This window comes from Microtus ochrogaster, chromosome X (assembly GCF_000317375.1).
Source record: "Microtus ochrogaster isolate Prairie Vole_2 chromosome X, MicOch1.0, whole genome shotgun sequence".
Lineage (NCBI taxonomy): Eukaryota > Metazoa > Chordata > Mammalia > Rodentia > Cricetidae > Microtus > Microtus ochrogaster.
In genome coordinates, this window is record NC_022026.1 from 9,499,520 (window position 1) to 9,524,157 (window position 24,638).

The following is a 24,638-nucleotide window of genomic DNA, read 5'->3' on the forward strand; positions in this document are numbered from 1 at the left end:
CAAAACAAAACATGTCTGCTCTAACAGCAGACTCAGGAAAGCATGATCTCCTGGTCTTCTGCACTGACTTAACAGGCTACTAATATTCTGAATTACCTTTCACCTTGGTTTCGAGTAACATAGGATCATAACCCAGGAAATTAATTGTTTATACAGGAAAAAGGCCCGAGTCACTAAAACTAGCCTCAGAGAGAAAATGTCTCACCTGGGCATCCTGCTGGAGTCAAAAGCATGGTCCCCAAAAGAGATTCCTTTTAACTCAGCCAGCCAGATGCTAATGCAAATTAAGCCTGCAGGTTAGTATAGCTGCCAAGAATGTGTTCCCAACCACTGGGGAACTTCATAGCCACTCCCCCTCATAAGGTGCCTTCTTGCCACATAGCTGGTTTCTTATGACTCTGAAAATGCATGCTTGATACCATTGTTAACTGCCTATATAAACGGAAAGCTTTGTGGAGATCACACTTAAGCCTTATCCTTTACCCTTATGCCTTACCCTTATACCCTTATGTCTGATGATTTGTCCTTAAGCCTTATGCCCTTATACTCATCTTCCCCTAAGGAATAAAGAAACTTGCAGGAAAAACGTGCCTAAGTCAGTCAGTTTGTTTTACCCCTCAGTCCTATTCTGAACCCTGAGAGAGTGCTGGGGCTGGTCCTCAGCTCCCGATAGGGACACAGTTCTCACCTTTCAGCCCCCTCCAGTGAGATTAGATTAATATGGTGTCTGGAGTAGTTAGCTCCTGTCACTCATAGGACTCCATTCTGACTGCAGGAACACTGACGGATCAACATCAGGTGCCTATATCTGGGGTTTCATAATACCTTTGAACTTGTGGATGGAAAAATCATTTTTTAAAGACTCAGAAGTAAGCCGGGTGGTAGCAGCACACACCTTTAGTCCCAGCACTCAAGAGGCAGAGGCAAATGGATCTTGGAGTTTAACCAGCCTGGTTTGCAGAGCACGTTCCAGGGTAGCTAGGGCTACACAGAGAAAGCCTGTCTTGAACCCTGCCCTAAAAGACTCAGAAGTGAATGAGTTTCATGTTAAACGAGAGCTAGCACAGACAGAGACTTGAAAATCAAACCCAGGTTTTTAAATTAATTTTTTATATCCCAACCGCAGTTTTCCTGCCCTTCTTTCCTCCCAGTCTCCCCACCTCCAATCCTTCTCCTCTGTTTCTCTTCAGAAAAGGGGGACCTCCCGTGGCTATTAGCCAGCCATGGCATACTAAGTTGCAGTGAGACTAGGCACCTCCTCTTCTGTTAAGGCTGGATGGGGCAATCCTGTAGGAGGAAAGGGTCTCCAAAGTAGGCAAAAAAGCCAGAGACCGTCCGTGCTCCCACTGTTAGGAGTCCCACAAGAAGACCAAGCTACACAATCATAACATATGCACAGAGTGCCTAGGTCAGTCACATGTAGGCTCCCCGGTTGTCAGTTTAGTCTCTGTGAGCTCCTATGAACCCAGGTTAACTGATTCTGTGGGTTTTCTTGTACACATCCAAGTTTTAATTCGACTAATCTCTTCATTTGAGAGAATAACTGAGGCAAGATCTTATTGGCTATTTTAGATATTTATCTCTGTGGGTGAGGCATGGTTGCATTATCTTTAATAACTAGGATAAGATTTGTCCTTGACTTTCAAGGGGTGTAGAAATCATTGAGGGAGACAAAGCCTAATTGTGCTCCCAGTTGATAGGGAGAACATTGAGCTCAGTCTGAATTTGTTGTTGCTGTTTCTAGTTTCTGCTTGAGTGGGTAGAGAGTTCGTCAATCTTTTCTGAGCATGTGAGGGCAGTTCTAGACTCTCTTTCTCAAAGCACACAGTAAATTTAGAATGTAATGTGCATTTCACAATTGCATCTGTGGATCCCTGGACTGAATGCCTGCTTTCGGAGTGTTCTCACTAGTAGCCCTGATGAGGAGCAGAGAGAGAAGAGAGATTGGAAACAGAAAGAGAGGCCAGTTTATGATGGAGGAGCAAAAGAGCTTGGTGGAGAAATGGGTCCTGAGTTGCAGCAGCAAGTGATAGAATGTAAGTGGAAAAATGTGAGCAGGATGTTTCCACCAGAGGGAAGCAGAGGATACACAGTGGCCATTGGAGAGTTGCCTGACTACAATCCACGCTGTCTGTGAATTCCGCAAAGACTGTTGGCTCAGTGCAGTGGGCCTCATTATAGGGGCCTGGGAAGCCAAGAAAGGGTCTTTAGCATGATGGGATAGGCACTAGGGAAACTGTGGCAGGTTTTCCTAAGCCAGAAAACGATACAAGCTTAGCAGAGGGAATGGTTTGTAGAGAATATATACTGCTGGATTAATTTGGAAGTGAGGGGACTACAAGCAGAGAAGCCAGCTTCAGAGGCTGTTTTAATCAGGAGATGACACAATGCATGTCCCAACTACGTGGGCAACCTTTAAAGGAGGATGGCTTTAGTCTGACACATTAGATAAAATCACTGACATGCTAACCCCCTTCCTTGTTTTATTTTAAACAAGTGCTTGATGAATTTTTCTATGACTATCTTCTGTATTTATCAAAAACTATCTGGAATTTAAAATACTTTACTTATATGCACTTTAGAGAATTGCCTTTGAAATAATTTAGTATTTTGAAATACTAATTTTTAGGCATTTAATAATTGAAGTAACTTTCAAACTGCTATTTTTTTTTTTGGTTTTTCAAGACAGGGTTTTTCTGTGGCTTTGGAGCCTGTCCTGGAACTAGCTCTGTAGACCAGGCTGGTCTCGAACTCACAGAGATCCGCCTGCCTCTGCCTCCCGAGTGCTGGGATTAAAGGCGTGTGCCACCACCGCCCGGCTTAAACTGCTATTTAAAAATGTTTTCATGATGGGCTGGAGAGATGGCTCAGAGGTTAAGAGCATTCCCTGCTCTACCAAAGGTCCTGAGTTCAATTCCCAGCAACCACATGGTGGCTCACAACCATCTGTAATGGGGTCTGGTGCCCTCTTCTGGCCAGCAGGCATACACACAGACAGAATATTGTATACATAATAAATAAATAAATATTTAAAAAAATGTCTTCATGATTAAAATACAAAAAAGGTACAGACTAATATAGCAGACCTACTGAGATCCATTACTCAGAATTAACTTTTTTATTTTAGACAGAGTCTTACTGTATAGTTCTAGGTGTTCTGGAATTCTCTTTGTAGACAAAGTTGGTCTCCAGTTCACAGAGATCTGTCTGCATCTGTTTCCTGGGTGCTGGGATTAAAGGAGTGTGCCTGGCCTAGTAGATGTAATTTTAAATTGTCTGATTCATTATTTGAAAGAAATAAAACTTTACAGATACATTTAAGGTACTCCTCGGCTCCCCTTTCCTTCCTGCCTGCAAGAAACAACTAGCCTTTCAACTTTAGGGTGTAGCATTCCTGTATGTATATTATCGATGTTCATGAATAATAGTTGTAATTTTATATAGTTTAGTATAACCCTAATATATTTAGAACTTGTTTTTCCCTATCATTGTATTTTTGCTTGTTTGATTTATTTGTTTTTGAAACAGGGGCAAAACTAAGTAGTTCTCGTTTGCCTGGAAGTCAACTATGTAGACTAGGCTGGCCTCACATATACAGAGATCCATCTGCCTCTTGTTTCCTGAGTTCTGGAAGTAAAGGCGTGCACCACCATGCCTGGTTTCCCTTTCATTGTTTTTGAGGTCTGTCTTTATATAGCAAGTTCACATCTGTTCCTTTTTGATAACAAGGAGACAATTTTAGGAAAACAAATTTAAATTCAAAAAATGCTCAAACCTCATCTGTCCATTAGGGGGTGCCAACACAGCATTAAGTGGCTACCTTGTTATATGCTGGAGAGGCACAGAAGGTAGCTAGGTGGTTAAGAGTGTTTGCCGCTCTTTCAGAGGACCAGAATTTGACTCCTGGTCAGGGAACCAATGTTGTGAATTAAAAATGCTGCATGTGAGAGAAAGATGTCTTGCGACAGAGTTCAGGTGAAGGGGTTTTTCTATTGGGGGAAAAGGGGGAAGGAAGAGGGAGATTGGCCTTTGGAAACAGGAGTGGCAGGAGAGAAGAGAAGGGGGGAGGGGAAGTGTGCAGGGCCCTTTTAAAAGGGAACGTAGTAAATGTCCACAGGAGGTGTTCTTAGTGGCTGCAGCTGAGGATGTACCCTGTCAGGACCCCAAGGGCAGGCCAGGCCAGATGCCTGAATACTAACAATTAATACTTTCTTTTCTGCTTCTCTAAGACACTAAGCCATTTAGATCTGCATGATCTCAGTATTTTGCAGTTTGACTATAGGCATTACAGTGCAAAGTCTGTTCACAGTGGCATAGTAAAAATTTCTTTTACCTAAAGATTTCCTGAGATGGAATCATCTTTATTTTTCTTTCTCATTCATTCATTCATTTTTTTGTTTCTTTGAGACAGAGTTTCAAGATAAGGTTTCTCTGTGTAAACAGCCGTGGCTATCCTGTCCTGGAACTCTCTTTGTAGACCAGGCTGGCCTTGAACTCAGATTTGCCTGCTTCTGCCTCCTGAGTGCTGGGATTAAAGGCACGTGCCACTGTTGCCCGATTAGAATCATCTTTAAATTCCATCTAGGAAAAAAGTTCATAAATAAGTTACAGTTGATGCAGCATGCTTGTGGAAAGTAGCACAAGGATATTTATTACAAAAATCTGTGTTTAATCCAACTCTATCTTTTCTTTGAGAAATTATGATTATTATCATCACTGTTATGTGTGAATGTGTATGCTGTGGCATGTTATGTAGAGGTCCGAGAACTACTTTGTGGAGTCAGTTGTCTCGTCTTTGTGTCGGCGCTGAGTTAAAATTAAGTGAAGGTCACTAGGCTGTGCACCAAGTCGCTGAGCCGTCTCAGTAGCCCAAGAGAAAGGAAGATCTGTCATTTCTAATTTTTTCCGGATGGGCCACTAGCTGGCTGAAACCACACATGAGCCTGAAGTCAGTCTTCCAGCTTCTAGCGCTGGAGTGCCAGGGATTTCAGTACTGGCCTGTGTGGTTCAATAACCTGGGACTTCTGGTGTACCTGTAGGCCAGCACTCTAACCACTGAACTACATTCTCAGCGCCCTTCTTTTTTTATGGTCTCTAAGCCCTATCTTTAATTAATCACTCACTCACTGTGTTAGTGTTGGCAGCCCCTTCCCTTCCACTCTCACTTTTGACCTAAGCAGCCCATTGTCCTTTTCCCCTGTTAGTTAAAAGTTAGGGTTTTTTTCTGCCTATTGCTGCATATTTCTTACAGTTCTTAAAATAGATTAGGCTTTATTTCCTCTTTTAAGCCCCATTTCTAACCAAGAAGCTATCTGAAATTGGTACCTGCAAAAAAAAAAAAATGGACTCCTGTTTTGTGTGTTTCTTTGTGGACTTTTTGACACTTTTTTTATCTTACTATATTTTGTTTGTTTCAATTTTTTTTTTTTTGGTTTTTCGAGACAGGGCTTCTCTGTGGCTTTGGAGCCTGTCCTGGAACTAGCTATGTAGACCAGGCTGGTCTCGAACTCACAGAGATCTGCCTGTCTCTGCCTCCCGAGTGCTGGGATTAAAGGCGTGTGCCACCATCGCCCGGCCATGTTTCAGTTTTTATTGTTGTGTTCTTGCTTGTTTTGAGAGAGAGGAAATAGCGAGAGGGAGGAACATGAAGAATGTGGGGAGGGCCAGGGAAGAGTTGGGAGAAGGAAAACATGAAGAAAACGTATTGTATGAGAAAAACTGATGTGGGCTGTCTAGATGACTTCGTGTGTACAAGTCCGTGCTGCGCAAGTCTGACACCCTGAGTGTTGACCCCGTGATAGGATTGAACCATCTCCTGTGGTTCATCCTCTGACCTCCCCACATCTGTTTATAACCAGCTTGCAAATGAATGCACATGCACCCAAACTAATGACAACAGTAGCCGACAAAGTAGAAAACCTGTATGTATGGCTGGCTGCACATCACATGTGTGCCTGCTGCCTACAGAGGCGAGAAGAGGGTAGCAGATCACATGGAACTGGAATCAGGCAGTTGTGAGCCTTCGTGTTGGTGCAGAGAATGGAACTCTGTACCTCTGGAAGAGCTGCCGGTGCTTAACAACCCTAACTGTTTTGGAATTTTCTTTGTAGACAAGCCTGGCCTTGAACTCACAGAAATCTGCCTGCCTCTGCCTCCCGAGTACTGGTACTAAAGGTGTGCTCCACCACCGCCCAGCACTGCCAGTGCTCTTAACCACTGAACTATCTCCTCCAGTCTTACTGCTTTCATTCTTAACCCTTATGGTCTTCCCTGCTTTCTACAGTGTCAGCGACAGTGAACTTGTCATTCCTGTCAACATGCCCCACATTTTATCACTTTTGGCATGGGGTGGGGAGGCCTAGAAGAAAAGAAAACCTACATTTGTATGTTAATATAAACATTTTAACAGTTTCTCATGTCTTCCTGTAAATGCCATTGTTAATTTTGTTTTATAGGAAGTGTTGCTGTTGAAAGTTCTCAGAGATTCAAAATTCCATTGAATGACATCTTTAGGTGCAATAGTTTATTAATTCTCAACGTGAGTTCTGTGGTCCAGCACTACTGGGACATTCATGTACAGGCTTTTGTTCAAAATGGCACAGTGAGTAAAAATGGTGAGTCCTAAAGTATGGAATTATATTATATGACTCTTATTTTCAGGTAGCATTCATTGAGGGCATCATCTGAGAACATTTCTTAAAGGCACAGTCTAAATATTTTCAGTATGATAGAAATTCTTCTTTGTTTAATTTGGTTTTTTAAGACAGGGTTTCTCTGTAGTCCTGGCTGTCCTGGAACTCATGCTGTTATTCCAGGCTGGCCTCCAACTCAGAGATCTTCCCACCTCTGCCTCCTGAGACTAAAGGTATGGTCACCATGCATGCCCGACTTAAAAGTGATAGTAGTTCTTTGTAACATGAGGGGTGCTGCTAGTTGTTGGGGTTTTTGTCCCACTTGGTACCCCATAGCAGGCAAGCCCCAAAGAAAATCACACATAGGTCTCTATAAAGTATAAGCTGATTGGCCCATTAGCTCTAGCCTCTCACTGGCCAACTCTCACATCTTGATTAACCCATTTTCCTGATCTAGGTTAGCCATGTGGTTCAGTACCTTTTTCAGTGAGGCAGATCACATCCTGCTGCTTTGGTGATCTGGGCAGGAGTGGGAGGAATCAACTTCCTCTTTCCCAGAATTCTCCTATTCTCATTACATCATTTTTACTTCCTGTCTGGTTTTCCCGCCTATATTTCCTGCCTGGCCAATCAGCATTTATTTATAACATGATTGACAGAATACAGACAATTCTCCTGCACCAGTTCTTACTCGTAATTTCAGCTGCAAGTTTATGATACACAAGGGATGGCATATGTGTGTGGGGTGTAGTGTGTGTGTAGGTGGGGAGTGGGAGAGCATGTACTCTGGTGGCCAGGTGTCAACCTTGGGTGTAATTTCTCAGGTCTACTCCACATGGGTTTTTGACATAGGGTCCCTCACTGGGCTGGAAAATAGTCCTGAGTAGGTCAGGCTGGCTGATCAGTGAGTTGTGGAGAGCTACCGGTATTGCAAGCATATACCTCCATGCTTAGATTTCTACAGGAGTTCTGTTATTAGCTCAGCTCTCAGACTTACAGAGCAAACTTTCCCAGCTGAGGTATATCTCTAGCCTCAGCCTTGGCTGGTTTTTTGACAGGACCTAGAACTCATAGAGACCAGGCTAACCTCCAACTCCTAGAGATCTACCTGCTTCTTCCTCTTTCTTAGACTGCTTGCATTAGAGATGTATACCACCATGCCTGACTCTGGAATGGTCATTTTTGATGTTTTTTAATTTTTATGGATGTTTTGCCTGCATGTATGTCTGTGCATCGTATGCATGCCTGGTGTCTGATCTCCTGGAAGTGGAGTGACAGACAGTTGTGGGCCACCATGTGGGTTCTGGGACTCGAATTCAGGACCTCTGGAAGAACAGATAGAGCCATTTAACTAGCCCTTGGAATAGTCTTTAAAAAATACTTTCTATGATGTTTTTTCAGCTTATAAAACCTGACCATTGATCAAATCTTCAAATAATTGGCCATGTACTCTTAGCAGTTCTGTGCCCCGTTTTGTTTAAGTAAGAGAGTTTTAAACCTACTACGAAATTATATATAATAAGTACAAATATCCTATTCTAACTAGCTTAGGTCTTGTATAGTAAATAACTTGGCCAAGTCATGAGAGAAAAGTAACTACATTTATATAGTCTTCAACCCCATCGAAGATCTGAGAAGGGAAATAATGTTACCTGGGTAATTAGGAAGTTCAGTAAAACAACTTCCAAAACATGCAACAAATCACAGAGACAACTGGGTACCTGGGCAGTCACCCAAAGTCATGTTAGCAGCGTTGAAGCAACCAACTTTGGCTAAGGCCTAACATAACTGACATACCATTTTCAAAAGGCAAGCAACTTTTCAAAACTATCTTACCCTGTTTTGGCAGGATATGACAGTCCTGTTTTTTCCATTCATGGATATTCTGTATCTCTGTCAGTGGTTGAGGTATGGGCATTTCTTTGCCCAAAGGCCAGTTTTGCCAAAAAGAAAGGCTCCAGGTGGAGTGTCTTTGGTGTTCAACATTCTCTCGGGGATAGATCGGTGCTGCCAGGAGCAATTGTGTCTCACTATCACGAAACTCTGAGTTAGATTAAAGGCCATTTTTTGCAGCTCTTTGAAGAGGTTGAAGATTATCTATCTATACTGAGTATAATCTCTTATGTATCTAAAGAACCTGATTAGTCTAATTATAAATGACAAACTTAGTAATTTTCAATATCTATCTAACTTAAAGACTAAGATAATAAACAACTGTGTAACAAATGAGGATAATGACCTCCAAATATAAACAATGTACAAATATACTTTGTAATATGGTAAATATATATCAATACACAAACAATATATAAGTATCTTAATCAGAGGAAGAAATGTACACTGCAATATGGTAAATATATACAATATATATCAACACAATATATGTCAATACATAAAAAATGTTTTAAACAGAGGTAGAAACATGTATGTGTACAATGGTCAATTTAATTTAACTTTGTATCTATATAAGAATCGATACCAATATATTTGTCTCAAAATAATAACTCACAAGTACCAACAAGTACCAATCTATTATCCCATTAGATTTCTGTGTTCTAACCTTGACTTTTTAGAAGTTGATTTTAAAATAATTTTATATGCCTTTTAATAGAAATGTGATAATTTCATATTCATTATTAGAAAACTACTAACACTTCCTAAGAAGGATTTAAATGCCTATGACCTGCTGTAGGGGTAATGGAAATAAAAGATTCCTTTGTATTTAAATCCTTAAATGATTTACAAACTCTTTTTTTTTAAGTAAGCAGTATCCTTCCTCACAGTGGTTGTATGTTGGAGGGAAAAGGACATTTTAGCTGGGGGTGGGGAATTTTCAAACATGCTATGAATTTCTCGTCCGAGGCAGGTGAAGTTCTTTGAAACAAAGACCTTTGTGGACCAGAAAAAGAAGAGTATGTGGCCACACTTGAGTAGCTACAACCTTTTCATGTGTTCTAAGTTTGTCTACTCTGGCCAAAACTTACAAGAAATTATCTGTATATGAAACAGTAGTTTAAGAACCCTTCTCCATCCACTTTAAAAATGTACCACCAAGGTCTTCATATGCTTGAACTAACACTGTAGACTGTGAGAACCTAACTCTCAGAAGTAGTTTGCTCTCCTCTGGCCTAGTAAAGCAAGATGACCACTATAGCTCATGTTATCCTTTGTTTTAGAATACGTGTGTGAGGAAGACAGATTCGTCACCACTGTAGTGCCCATCATTCACACTACTGTGCCATCTCCTACTGCGACACCCACTCCAACACCCACTCCAATTCCAAAGGTTGGGAACTATTCCGTTACTAATGGCAATACTACCTGTCTGCTGGCTACCATGGGGCTTCAGCTGAACATCACTGAGGAGAAGGTAGGCTTGTTCTTAAAAGCAAAAAAATTTCATCACAAGTAATGTAATAGCCCTTACCACGCACTTCAGCGCTGTTATTAGAATCATTCAAGTTTAAATGCAGATTTGAGTTTTGATTAGTTTGGAATAGCTATAACCATGTGAAGCATGATTAATAAAAACTCAAGGTCTGAAATTGGGATTCAATCTGAAGATGTGGAAAGCAAAACAGCCAGCCACTGGCTCTTACCTCCACCTCAGTCCGAAAATGGCAATCCTGCCTCCTGGAATCTCAGAGGGAGACTGCATTGAGAGCTGTCTTCCTCTCTAGGGCTGGGATTAAGGGTGTGCATCACTGTCATTAAAGGCATGCACCGCTCAGTTTCTGTGGCAACTAGTGTGACTACTGAGATTAAAGCGGTGTGTCATTATGGCTATTGAGATTAAAGGTGTGTGTTACCATAATCTGATCTGTAAGGCTGACCAGTGGGATTGTTTTACTCTTAGATCTTCTGCCAGTATTTATTTATTAAAATAACAATTCAAATGCCACTACAACCATGAAGAGTTAATGACACCCTTAAGGCATCCTGACCAGTAGAAAACCTGCCGATTTAAAAGACTTCTTCATGCATTCCACCAGCCTTCAGTAGCCCAGCTTACATAGTTCAGTTGGGAATGTGGATAGATATAGATACAGTTGCGTGGTGGGGCACTTGCAAAACATGCACAAGACCCTGGGTTCTATCCCAACACCACCAAACAATAAAAATAAAACCAAAGCTCTTTCACCCTTTTCTTTGAACCACACTGTAGGTTGATGTGCTGGAACGAAGCTATTTGATGAGTCAGAGCCCAGATAGATGCTAAAGTACTCGTTTGGTTGCAGTACCTCAGTGGGGCACCAGGGGGAGTGCCATTAAACAAATTCTGTTTTCAAGATCCTGTGATTGAAACATGCGAGACAGATGGCGCTTGTGATCTGTAAAAATGTGTTTATTTGGCTCATTACTGAGGAAACTTCCCTCTTGTTATTGTTGTTGAAGTTAACTGAGTCATAGGTTGAGGACTTGTGCCAAGTTTTCTTGAAAGTAAGACACCATGAATTCAAGTATTGAAACAAAGGAGTTTTTGTTGTGCATTGAAGTTGGTTTTATCAGAGTATAAGGCTGTGCTATGGACTTTTAGTTAATCATACCTTCTTTTTGCTTATTCTCCTGAAGGTGCCTTTCATTTTTAACATCAACCCCACTACAACTAACTTCACTGGCAGCTGTCATCCTCAAACTGCTCAACTCAGACTGAACAACAGCCAAATTAAGTATCTTGACTTTATCTTCGCTGTGGTGAGTGCCAACTGTTTTCTAAAGTTAAGTTCTTTTTCTGAGAAGTACACCCGAAAGTCTAAACAGCGGTAGGTGTATGTGTGTGGGACATTTGGCAGTTTTCCCTTATAACACCAACTATAAAGTAAAGCTAACTTATTCCTGCTCGTCTCTGAGTCAGTTCAGTTGTCTATGTGCTGGCCTCATGTATTAATAATCACAGAATGTTGTCATTCTGCCATTATGAATACTCCAATTTAGGAGCAAGAATGAACTGACATAAAAAACCTAACTAAATATTCCATATGTAATTAGTTTTTTTTTTTGAGACAGGGTTTCTTTGTGTAGCTTTGGCTGGCCTGGAACTTAGATCAAGCTGGCCTTGAACTCACAATGATCCACCTGCCTCTGCCCTCCTCAGTGCTAGGGTTAAAGGCATGTGGCACCACCTTCCAGTTTAGAATTCCTTTTTAAAAAGTTAAATTTATTATTATGTGCATTGGTGTTTTGCATGCATGTATGTCTGTGTGAGGGTGCCAGATCCCTTGGAACTAAAGCCCCAAACTGCTGCAAGTCCCCATGCGGGTGCTGGGAATTGAACCTGGGTCCTGGTAGAGCAGCCACTGCTCCCAACTGCTGAACCATCTCTCAGTCTTCATTAAGATTTTTATAATAGTGTCTGTATTAGTAATAGCTAGCATTAATGAGCATTGTCAGCTCTTTGTTTCTCTAGGTCCTGCATACACAGATTAAACCAACCTTGAATCAATATTAACTAAAAAGGTCTGGGGTTCAAGATTGGTGGCAGACACTCTTGCTTAGAATGCTCAAGACCCTGAACTCTGAGCAGTTAGGCATACCTGTTCTACTTGCTAGCATCCGTTAATAGTTGACCTTAATTTCTAACATCTCAGAAGCAATTACTAGTCTTAATTTTATGTGATTGGTGGATGTACGTGTGCAATAGTAGCAAATGGGAATGAAGAATAGGAGATCGTTATGGGCGAGCCACCACCATTCTCAAGTAGTACTGTCATATAATTGCATAAAAAACCACTTTTGCTTTCAATTCATATTACTATATATGTAGGGATGGGGATAGAGTCTCAGTATCTGATATATAAAAAGTAGCTATCAGCCGGGCAGTGGTGGCACACACCTTTAATCCCAGCAGAGATTTAATCAGGAGACAGAGGCAGGCAGATCTCTGTGAGTTTGAGACCAGCCTGGTCTACAAGAGCTAGTTCCAGGACAGGCTGCAAAGCCACAGAGAAACCGTGTCTTGAGAAACCAAAAAAAAAAAAAAAAAGGCAAGGCAAGGTGGTATACATCTACCTATAGTGAAACAGGAGGATTAAGAGTCCAAGGCTAACTGGACAGTAGGCACTGTCTCAAAAAATAACACCCAAGAACAAATGTCAGTATCTCATTTCACCAGGCTCTTCAGTACCGAAAGGACAGGCCTGGTGTAGGAGGTCCTTCTGTCTATGTGTTGCTTTCATTGGTTGAATAAAGAAACTGCCTTGGCCTTTTGATAGGGCAAAACTTAGGCAGAGTAGACAGAACTGAATACTGGAAAGAAAGCAGTCAGAGAGCCATCATGGAGATGCCAGGTCAGACACGCTGAATCTTTCTCAGTAAGCCACGACCTCGTGGTGAATACAGATTATTAAAAATGGGTTAAATCAAGATGTGAGAGTTAGCCAATAAGGAGTTAGAGCTAATGGGCCAGGCAGTGCTTAAATGAATACAGTTTGTGTGGTTATTTCGGGTGTAGGCTAGCCGAGCTGCTGGAACAAAGGGCCACCCTCCTCATACAACACAGGCCTTTGTAGTAGTAGTGGTATGGTGTTAAGCTCTTCGGACTCTCTTGTGGGGCCTGTCACCCAGCTCCCAAATGAACCACAAATGGAGGCGTATTCTTAGTTATGAATGCCCAGCCTTAGCTTGTCTTGTTTCTTGCCTGATTTCCTCAACTTATAAATTATCCTGTTTATTTTTTGCCTCTTGGCTTTCCTGTTCTCTTACTTCTGTAAATCTTATTCCTACTCCATGGATTGCGGTGCAGCTGAGTGGCTGACCCCTGATGTCCTCCAACTTTTCCAGAGCCCCTTCTTCCAGTTCTCCCCCCTCCCTCCTCCCCCCTCCCTCCTCCTCCCTCCCTCCCCCACTCTCTTCAAGATAGAGTTTCTCTGTGTAGCTTTAGAACCTGTCCCTTAACTCCCTCTGTAGACCATGTGGCCTCAAACTTACCGAGATCTGCCTGCTTCTACCTCTCTAGTGCTGGAATTAAAGGCGTGTGTCACCATACCTGGCCAGTGTTCTCCTTCTGTATATACTCTGCCTGCCAGCCCTGCCTATCCTTTCTCCTGCCTTGGCGTTTGGCTGTTCAGAGCTTTATTAGACCATCAGGTGTTCTAGATAGGCAAATATCACAGCTTCACAGAGTTAAGCAAATGCAACATAAACAAAAGTAACACACGTTAAAATAATATTCCCAGCAGGCCTTTCTTCACTCTGACTTTCAGGCATAGCTTGTGAAGCCTGAGCACAGCAGTATCCAGCATATATTTGTAGCCAGACTTTGGGTTTACATTCCAGCTCACTGATTACTGATTGGCAGCAGTGGGGGAGGTCACTTAGCAACTCTGTGCTTGAATGACTCATCTTCAATAATGGCCACAATAATGGCATTCAGGAGTATAGAGGTGTTGGAGCCAGGGCTGGTGGCATAGGCATTATACTCCCAGCTACTTGGGAGGCTGAGATCAGAGGATTGCAAATTCAAGGCAAGACTGTGCTATGTGATTTCAGTGCTAGTCTGGGCAACTTAGTGAGACCTTGTCTCAAAATAGCAAATATAATTGCTGGGAACATATAGCTTGGTGTCAGGATGCTTGCCCCACGTGTGTAGGATGCTAGGATTAAGCTCCACTATCTCACATACAAAAAGAACAATGGTTGGCACTTAGTTCTCAAGTGTGTGATAGTACTTATTCTGATCGATTACCTTTGTTTGCTTATGCTATTGCCTTCTCAAATATATTCTTTGTCCATTTGCCCACCCCAAATCCACCATCCCTCCTCAGCTGGCATGACTTTTGCATCTTCTCTCATTGGAAATAATTTCTTCCTGTCAATTTTCTTGCCACTTTCTTTATGTAACAGGATTAGCTTATTTGTATATCTTTTCTTTCAAGTCCAGGGGCCAGTGGGGTTGGTGTGGGGAGCAGAACTCCAGGGTTTATAAATTCTAAGCAAGCCCTTTACTTTATGTTTTTTGGCAGATGACAAGCAGTAGGAAGGCAAGATACAAGTCTGTTTCAACTTGTTAGTTCCATGGAGTGCTTAGATATGTTACTGTGTGTATACTAAGCACTTATATTCTTGGAATGGCTGGTTGATCAGTTGAATGTTTCAGAAAGATACAGATGGGGAGGCGGGGCTAGGTAGAGGGATACTGGATAGGATCCACACCACAATGGGATGACTAGCTCAGAGTATCCTATTTTATATTTTGGAGATCTAGAAGAGGGGACCTCAAAGCTTCAAACATTCAGGTCTGGGGAGATGGCTCAGAGGTTAAGAGCACTGGCTGCTCTTCCAGAGGACCTTAGTTCAATTCCCAGCAACCACATGGTGGCTCACAACCATCTGTAATGAGATCTGGTGCTCTCTTTTGGCCTGCAGGTATACATGCTGACAGAGCACTGTATACATAATAAATGAATCTTGAAAGAAGCAACAAAACAAAAAACATTAACAGTTCTAAATCTAAGGTGAGGGGAATGCCAGTTACCCTTATTTGATTAGTACACACTCTAGGCATGTGTCAGAATATGACATCGAGCCCCATTAATACATAAAATTGTTGGGTGTAGTAGTGCACACCTTTAATCCTAGCACTTGGGAGGCAGAGGCAGGAGATGTCCGTGAGTTCCAGGCTAGCCTGGTTTACAGAGTGAGTTCCAGGACAGCCCTGGATATGTAGAGAAACCTTATCTCAAAAAATACATATAATTAATATAATTAGTGGGATGTGGTAGTGCAAGCCTTTGATCCAGCACTTGGGAGGCAGAGACAGGGAGATTGCTGAGTTGAAGCCAGCCTGGTCTCCATAATAAGTTTCAGCCTATCCAAGGCTCCACAGCAAGTCACTGTCTCAAAGTAAAAGTAAGATATATGTTAATTAAAAAAATGAAACTACCCAGCACTTGGGAGGCAGAGTCAGGGAGATCTGAGAGTTTGAGGCTAGTCTGGCCTCCATAGTGAGTTCCAGGACAGCTAGAGGATATATAATAGACCCTGTCTTCCAAAAACTAATGAGTAAATAAAAATAAAAACTGGGGCAAGGTGGGTCAGTGGGTAAAGACACTTGCTGCCAAGTCTGATGATATCTTGAGTTTCATCCCAGAACCAACATGGTGGAGGGAGAGAGCCAAGTGCCATGAGTTGTCCTCCGACCTCCACACATGCCATGCTATGAGTTCATGCGTACACATACGCACAGGTAAAATAAATAAATGCAATAAACATTTAGTAGGTAAACATTGGCCTGATGATGTCCTTAATTGAATAAATTCAGACTTGCGTGTTACATGCAGTAAGCTCTGGGTTCCAGCCCCAAACCACAAAGGTTAGAAAACAAAAATAAAATGCAAATGTAATAGGATTAAAAATCAATATAGTGAGAAAATAAAATAGATAATAGTAATGAAAATAAGGGAACAGAGTAAGCACTGTCAAGGCCCAGCACTCAGTAAATATGGAAGGGACAGGGCATGCTGAGGTTACATTCAGAAGCCAAGATCTGGTTTGAAATCCAGTAACAGGTTCAGAGCTAGAACTGAGTGGCCAGCAGGGAACACTGATATGACTTGCTGACATGTCATTGGACAGGACATACTCCAGTGTGGTGCATATGACCAGGCCCCAGCTCCCAGAGAGTCTTGAGTATGGCATTCTAGGTGGGCTGTAAAATTCTGTGCTGTTAGCCAGGCTCAACAATTCTTTGTAGGAGATTTGGGCTGCCAAGGATTAGTAAGCAGTGGAAAGAAAAACAGAAGGACAAAACCAAACACTAAAAGATGAATGAATACATAAAAAATAAAGGAACAGAACTGGAGAATCTGAAAGAGGGGCAGCCAGCCTGGCATGGTGGCACGTGCTTTTAAGCCCAGAACTCAGAAAATAGAGTTCAAGTCCAGTCTGGTCTGCAGAACGACCAGACAGTCTTGGACTTCCAGGATAGCCAGGACTACACAGAGAAACCCTGTCTCCAAAAAAAAAAAAAAAAAAAAAAAAAAAGGTCACATTGTGACCTAGGCTAGTATGGACTCAGCAAGTGAAAAGAAGAATAAGAGATGAATCATCCTGTATTCAGGAATGCTTGAATGCCATGATCAAAGAGTTTAGAAATAAAATGGATTGGAAAATAGTTTTGTTACAATTAGCAAGAAGATTTAAATTGTAGTTTATACTGCTGGCTGATGTCTCATGGTTTCCTTGTCTGTATGACAGTACTACATTGCTATTCTGAAGATATTTATTGACTGTTTCTTTAGTCAGCTGTGATTAACTGGAAGCTCTTTTTCAAACAGAAGAGTGAAAACCGATTCTATCTGAAGGAAGTGAATGTCAGCATGCTTTTGGCTAATGGCTCAGGTAAGCACAGCACTGGCCTGGGGGAGAGGAGTGTGGGTTTTGTGGAAGGAGTGGAAATAATGAGCTAATGGCAAGATCATGTCTTATGAAATAGAAGATGTTATATAAAAAGTATTTCTTGATCACAACTTAAAATCTAATATAGACCTCTATAGTATACTATCCCTTGCAAAATCATCTCCCTCGCAGGGTCATCTTTTCAAAGTATGGTGGATAATTGTTAAGGAAACAACTGCATTCTAGACTACAGAACCATTTACAGAAAGATTAGGGAGAAGTGGATGTGATGGTGCATTCTTGGAACTGCAGCCTTGGAAAGCAGAGACAGGATCATAAGTTTGAGGACAGTCTGGGATGCATAGTGAACCCTAGGTCAGTCTGGACTATATAGTGAGATCCTGTTTCAGAAACCAAAGAAAATACAACAAACAAGTGAACTCAGTGATGGCAAGAGTTGCTGTTGAACTGAGTGATGGTAAAATTGCTGTGTTCTAGTGAAAACCCTCAAAGTGCTAGGGAGATAGCTTAGTTGTTCACTAGCTTGTAAACACAAAACCTAAGTAAAAGAAAGTGTGTGCAGTGGTGTGCACTTGGCCATTCAGTGCTAGGGAGGCAGAGAAGGGTGGATCCCTGGAGCTTGCTGGCCAGCTTACTTGGCAAACCATAAGCCTGTGAAAGACCCTTTGTCTACTGAAGGATGTCATCTGGCCATCACTGCATGCTTATACACACGCAGGTCCAGGTGCATCTACACAGATACACACAGACACGTGCGCACACACGAGACACAACCCTAACGACTGATGTTTCTTTTGTTGATAGATTAAGTAGTTAACTTGCCTGTTCTTTTTCCTGCAGTTTTCAGTGTTGCAAATAACAACCTTAGCTTTTGGGATGCCCCTCTGGGAAGTTCTTACATGTGCAACAAAGAGCAGGTGATATCCGTGTCTACAACATTTCAGATAAACACCTTTAACCTAAAGGTGCAGCCTTTTAATGTGACAAAAGGAAAGTATTCCACAGGTAAGAGTCAAGCAAACTTTATTTACTATGTTCCTCTATCACTCTATGGTGGCCTTTCCTCTGAGTCTGTACATGAACATAGAGAACTATGAATTCCTTTCTTGATTCTTAGAGAAAGCTCTCACAGCCTGGAGGCCTCTAGCTTCATTTGCTCAAAATAGATGTAATTTTTTAAAATCTGAAAATCATTTAAAGTATTTAAGGGTCCCTTTTAAGAAACAGGTGCAGCCAGTTGTGGTGGCACACACCTTTAATCCTAGCACTCAGGGGGCAGAGGCAGGTGAATATCTGATTTTGAGGCCTGGTCTACAGAGTGAGTTGCAGGGCAGCCAGGGCTACACAGAGAAGCCCTGGCTTAAAAACAAAAACAGGTGCTCACCTAAGGTTGAATTTGGGTGGGGTAATACTTGGAGCAACAGCTTTAAGTACCTTACATCTGCCTTCTTGAGACCATCCTCTTGGGAAACATTTTCATACCCAAATGAAAACAGTTTGGTTTGATTTGCTTAAGACACAAGATAAAGAGTGGTAGGTAGGTCTCACATCCCATGAATTCTAGTCTTGTTAGCCAAAATGATATACAGTTCTTAAAGCACGTCTTAATTCAAATAAGGCTTTTTTTGAAGACCTGCTCTGGGCTAATGATGGCCTTTATCAGGTTTTTAATGAAATCCTCATGTGGGGTTAATTATATTGTATTTGTGTGAATATGAGAAAGATGTTTTTGGTATTGCAGATTAAATTTTGCATGACTGAAAGAAAGTACAGCAAATTCCTTAAGTGACTTATGCTTTTAAGCCAATTACTTAAAATTGGGGCTTTGTGGAGCAGATCTTTGCTGAGCAGAGCTATTCCAGTCATCCCCATCCTTTCAAACACTTAATTTGGAGGTCGATAAGTAAATGGAGAAGCTGTGATTAAAGCGTATGTGCTGTGGACTATTCAGTGGCCTTTGCAGTGGGTACCAAAAGCCTAGTGGTCTCGCTTGCAGCCCAAAGACACAAGCTGTACCCTCCCATTCTTGGGGGAAGAAAGGTTAATCACAGCTTAAAAATTTCAAGACTCCTTTTCCTTGCCAGGAGTGGCGACCATCAGTACTCAGGTAGTCAAAGCACAGGTATCTGGAGGTCAAGGTCATCCTTGGCTATGTAGTCAGTTTGAGGCTAGCCTGGTGTGTATGAGATCCAGCTTCAAAAAAACCAAAACAGAATCCAATTTCTTCCTGTGTTTATTTTGTCTATTACTTTAATTATTTTGATCCTGTAAATAGATTTATTTTCTAAGTCGTCATCTAGCTCCCCTACACTATCCTAATTTGAGGTTTTGTATTTAGAATTTAAAATCCACCGCAGTATTATTTTCAGTTCAGGTCTGTTTGTCTAGTTGGCAGTGGCCCCAGATGAGCTATGCTCTTTGCCTAATTTGAACGTTTCGGTGCCAGAGAGATATATAACATTTAATACTGATATTGAATGCATGATCTATTTATGGAACTAGGTTCTTGGTTGTGCGTAACTATAAATATAACACCCAGGTAATACTTAAGTGTATTCAGGGAGGAAATAGAATTGCAGTCAGGTTGGAGAGTGTTGATTGGATATTATTAGTTCAGACTACTTGCTATAAATAGAAAAAAGAGCCCCCCTGACCTCCTATTCTGAGCCAGATTGATAAAACACGTAGTAAACACACTCAAATTAGTAAGGGGTCCTAGTTTCTTAATTCTTCGACCCACCCAAATCAACATATTTTTAGCCAGGGACATACAAGCTTTTTGAGAAAAAGTCTGTAAACTGCTTTCTCAAGCTTTGAGGTCATGAGATGTGTGTCACAACTATTCAGCTCTGCCATTGGAGTTTGGAAACCGCCCTAGGCAATTCATACAGCTGAGTGTGGCTGCATTCCAGTAAAACTTTAGGGACATGAAAATTTGAATTTCATGCAACTCTCATGTCTCACAAAAGACTGTCTTCTTTTCCAGTCATTTAAAATTATCGATGTTATTTTTAGCTCTTCAGCCAGGTTTGGACCATTGGCTGTAGTTTTGACCCCTCCCCCCCATTGTTAAGAATTCCAGAGCCAGCAATTGTTCAGTCCAATGATAACCCTGGTGTTCTCTATCTCCCCAGAGATATATTCTCCCACTCAGAGGTTATACTAAGTCATTTTCCCATCTTAGAAGTATAACAGTGTGTATATATCACATGATATGTAGTTTTACGTAGAGCTATAAATGAGTCTACATTTTCCACACATAGGAATATTTTTTATGTACTCACAAATGAAAGGCAAATATACTTTAGGGTTTTAGGTTTAACTGGTCACCACTTTCTATACTTTATCATAAAAATATATGCCTGCCTTTGTTTGTTGAAATTTAGAAGAATTTCTGACTTTTGAATCAACATCTTTTACTTTGGGACATTTCTTTTTGATTATACTCATTATTTGTTACACACTTTTTCTCACCTACAGCCCAGGAGTGTTCGCTGGATGATGACACCATTCTAATACCAATTATAGTTGGTGCTGGTCTTTCAGGCTTGATTATTGTTATAGTGATTGCTTACCTAATTGGCAGAAGAAAGAGTTATGCTGGATATCAGACTCTGTAACACTAATCCACATGTGATCTCTGTTACAAAATAATAAAGCAAGTACAAGTTCCCATATGCAATATTATTGAAGGTACATTTACTTACAGTCCTGCTCTTAGATTGGGTGGTATGGTAGATTTCAAATTTAAACAAAAGAATCCCAAATACTATCAACTACCAAGGAGTCCTGTGATTTTGGTTTCCCTGACCAAGGAGTTTAAAACTTCTATAGCAAAAGACATGTACAGAATTACCTGGACTGCAGGTTCGGTCTCACTAGCTGCAATTTGTGCTGCAGCTTTTGACTTAAATTTTGACAAGAATGGACAGTGTAGGAAAGAGAGCAGAGATTTCTCTGCCTGCATGAGGTTGACTTTGGACAACATGATCTCCAGAATTTGTACTTGCTCCTTTTGCATTGTTTGTGACTTTTGTTTGCAGGTTGACTTAGCTACTTTGGCATTGCTCCATATGTGACCTATGAAAGAGATATCAGTAGATTTGAGCAGAGCCCAGCAGTATCATGCTTTTGCCAGTACAATTCTTTTCTCATGCTTTTTGAATACATTTGTATTTAATGTGGCTGAAAAGACAAAAACACAAAAGCTTTTTAAATTTTAGAATAGATGTTAATCTTTTTATTTAATGTTTTTTTTTTAAAAACTGGATATTTCAATCTTTTAAATTGCAAGACACAAGGCAATTCCAACTGGGCATTTCAATCTGTTTTTAGGTGCTTTAGAGATAATTGCTAGGCAGTGCCAAATGAAGGCATTAGTGCTTTGTACCCAGAAATTGGCCTCTACATGCAGCACTAAGATGAATGCAGATTTCTCTTGAACCTTCCAGTCTTCCTTGTTGGTGGTAATGTGCTTTGTTCTTTCCTTTTTTCTCCAAGAAGAAATGTTAATATGTCTTAGAACCTAGATAACGAAGTGCACTTACACTCATAAAATAGCTTGCACCTAATCTGAAAAGTCATGGTCTTGCCTTAGTCCATTAACAACACATTCTTCATTTCCAGTTCGCATTGACTACTACAGCATTTACTAATTTGGCTTCATTTTTAAATGGTTCTGTGGTAATCAAAACTTACACTGTTACTGTCCATTGTGGTGCTTTTGTATTCAGTTTTGTACTCAGAGATGGCACCAGTTGTTCATTTGCTGTGCATCACCTAATGCTTACATGAGGGAGCAAATTATTTCAGCCTGATAGTTAATACATCATGTATTCCTTGCAGCTTCTAGGAGATCTTTCATACATATATGCATGCATGCATACATACATATTGGTATGACCCAGCAAACATTTCTTAAAATATTGACCAGTAGCCATTTACAGAAGGTTCTTATTATTTAGGGAGGGCAGATCATATGCCTTTCATTCACCCAAAAATGAACTGTCTGGATTTCAAAATGCTTATGTTGAATATGTAGTACATTTGCATACATATAAAGGCAATTGCATGTTAGCATGTGTATGTCTGTAACTGTCTTTTGAGTTCTATAGGAGTGAGAGATGTGTCACTTTAACTTACTGTCCACTTAGCCTGAAAATCTTACAGAATCATATTCCTGACTAACCGTCTCCTAGAGCAACAGGGAAATGCATGACCAGCTTAAAACACTTGCTAGAAATAAAACAAATCTGATTTTTAAACTATTTTCCATTTAAACTGTTTTAGCATAAGCTTGCTAATCTTAAAAGAAAGGATTATGCTTTTAAGAACATAGGTATTAGAGACAGTTGTCATGAATCAACAAAACAGTTTTTTTAAAAGACTAATTGGCACAAGTGGGTGGCACTGGCTTAATGCTGTTAATGTTTCTAAAAGTTTTTACATTTAGATTATATATCGGATTCACATTAAAATACCTCCAAAGCACTGTTTTATAGAAGATCTGACTTCAATGAATATTTTTGTATTTTACATGGGCCAGTTTATGTACTGCTATTTACACTATTATTTCTTAGAGACACATAATCTTTGTATCTTTTGTATTTTTGTTTTGTTTTGTTTTTCTGGTTTTGCGCCTTGATGGTAATACTCTATTTGGTTTGGGATGTTTTTCCATGCTTTAGCATTTGTATAAATAACTGGTCCATGTAAGTACTTTTCATGTTTTTTCTTCAAATGTTTAAAGTGCTAGTTGATGTACGATATCTCTTCTCAGATATTTGCCTGTCTGTTTGCCCAACATTGCTTCTAAATCAATAAAGATACTTTTATTTCTTAAGGAAATTTGCTCACATTTTTTCCCATTGATTAAAGTGAAAATTTTGTATATCACATAATGGTAATTTCAAACAAACAAACAAACAAACAAAAAATCGGCCTTTGAAAGAAGTGCTTAAAAGTAGAACTAGATTGTTTTCAATACATTTTGTCTGTGTGCTGCTCTGTCTGGAAAGAAAACACCATATGAAAGGCTTGACTGACAGAGGATGGCTGCAGAATAAGAACTACATGAGACATGCATCTTTACCTAGACTGCAGGTCTGCATGATTTTCGTTGGCAAATATGATGCAGAGTGTGTGTGCGTGTCCCATGTGTGCATGTAAGCACCGTTGTTGAGTCAGTCACAGCGAGTGAGGAAAATAGTAATCGAGGATATTTGTCTCATAGTTAAAGCTTCAGAGCATCTTTTTGGTACTGTTTTCTCAATTCCTAAGCTGAGGCTAGGATTTCATATCCATAACACAATCTGCCTGTTAGAACATCCCCAAAATCTCCACATAGTTTCTCAGTCTTACTAGTATGCCATGCACGACAATGTAGCAGCTCCGCTGGCAGCTGTGTCCTAGGTTCCCGAGGTAAGCCTTGGGATTACAGTTAGTTATCACCCTTCTCAACATGATTGTTAGCTACTGGGTGAGACTTGGACCCAGTTGCTGGACTCCTCGGGGTTGTTAGCTTCAGTTTCTTCAGCTAAGGGATTGGAGACTTGAAATTTGTGCCAACTCTTACTTCCTCGAGTACTACCTTCCATTTCAGGGAAGGTACCTACACCCTTGAGTATTTTAGAAGAAACCTGGTAAGCCATAAGGTGTGTTTCAAGCATATACTCAAACTCAGGGAGTAGTTTACCATCTTACACTTCCTGCATGTTGTCAGGGGGAAGTTTTAGAAGATTCATCTATTTTTAAGATGGTAGCCCTTCATCTGTTTGTTTAGGTAGAGAAAGTTAAATTGTCTTGGCCTCCTTTCTCTTCTATTCATCTCCTTTTCTTTTACCTTGGTAGCTAAATTCCTGTCTAACGATGATGTCTTTGAAATTGGTGTTGACATATATAAGTTATACTGAACAGCTTCAACTATTTTGTGTATGTACATGCGTGTGTACTTGTATGTGTGTATGTTGTGTGCATGTGGTTGTGGTTGTCTCAGTGTAAGCATGTGAAGGCCAGAAGTCTACATTGAGGTCAAGTTTCTTCCTGTGTACTTTCCGCCTTATTTTTTCAGACAGGGTCTTCATTAACCTGGAGTTCACTGTTTCCTCTAGACTTCTTGGCCAGAGTGCTCCTGGATCTACCATCTCCTCCCCTTGTGCTGACCTGGGGTTGCAGATGAACACAGTGGATACTAGGCATATTACACAATATGCACTTTACCCACTGAGCCTTCTCTCCTGTTCCAGTACCAAGTATCTGTTCAGCTTCATGCGATGTACTTGGAATGTTTTGAATATAGATCTAAAAGATACATAGATGTTACATTAGAAGGTGAGTCACGAAGTGACTCTTTCAAAAAATAGTTTTTAAGAGGAGTTTCATATTGTTATAGATAAGTGTTTTCTAATTCTTAGGCTAAAATATCTTTGAAAGATCTTTGAGTAGAAAATTGAAGATTAGCAGGGTTTTATTTTTTCTTTCTAGGTAACTTCATTGAAATTTTAATGAGCATGAAACTTTTTTTTTTTGGTTTTTCGAGACAGGATTTCTCTTGTGGTTTTGGAGCCTGTCCTGGAACTAGCTCTGTAGACCAGGCTGGTCTCGAAATTTTAATGAGCATGAAACTTTTTTTTTTTTGGTTTTTCGAGACAG

At 40.7% G+C, this 24,638-nt stretch overlaps 1 protein-coding gene across 3 annotated transcripts in view; it reads left to right on the top strand.

The window, feature by feature from the left end:
* Positions 1 to 24,638, top strand: part of Lamp2 (lysosomal associated membrane protein 2) — a 55,974-nt gene that overhangs the window by 20,075 nt on the left and 11,261 nt on the right. For 2 of the 3 annotated variants that reach the window (XM_005358437.3, XM_005358438.3), the window contains exons 4-8: positions 6,456 to 6,614; positions 9,809 to 10,002; positions 11,205 to 11,327; positions 16,907 to 16,970; positions 17,829 to 17,993. In XM_005358437.3, the coding sequence (XP_005358494.2) occupies positions 6,456 to 6,614; positions 9,809 to 10,002; positions 11,205 to 11,327; positions 16,907 to 16,970; positions 17,829 to 17,993 (705 nt within the window). Of the gene's footprint in view, positions 1 to 6,455; positions 6,615 to 9,808; positions 10,003 to 11,204; positions 11,328 to 16,906; positions 16,971 to 17,828; positions 17,994 to 20,468; positions 22,831 to 24,638 lie in introns of those variants that run through there. The other variant, XM_005358439.3, reaches the window with a different exon arrangement.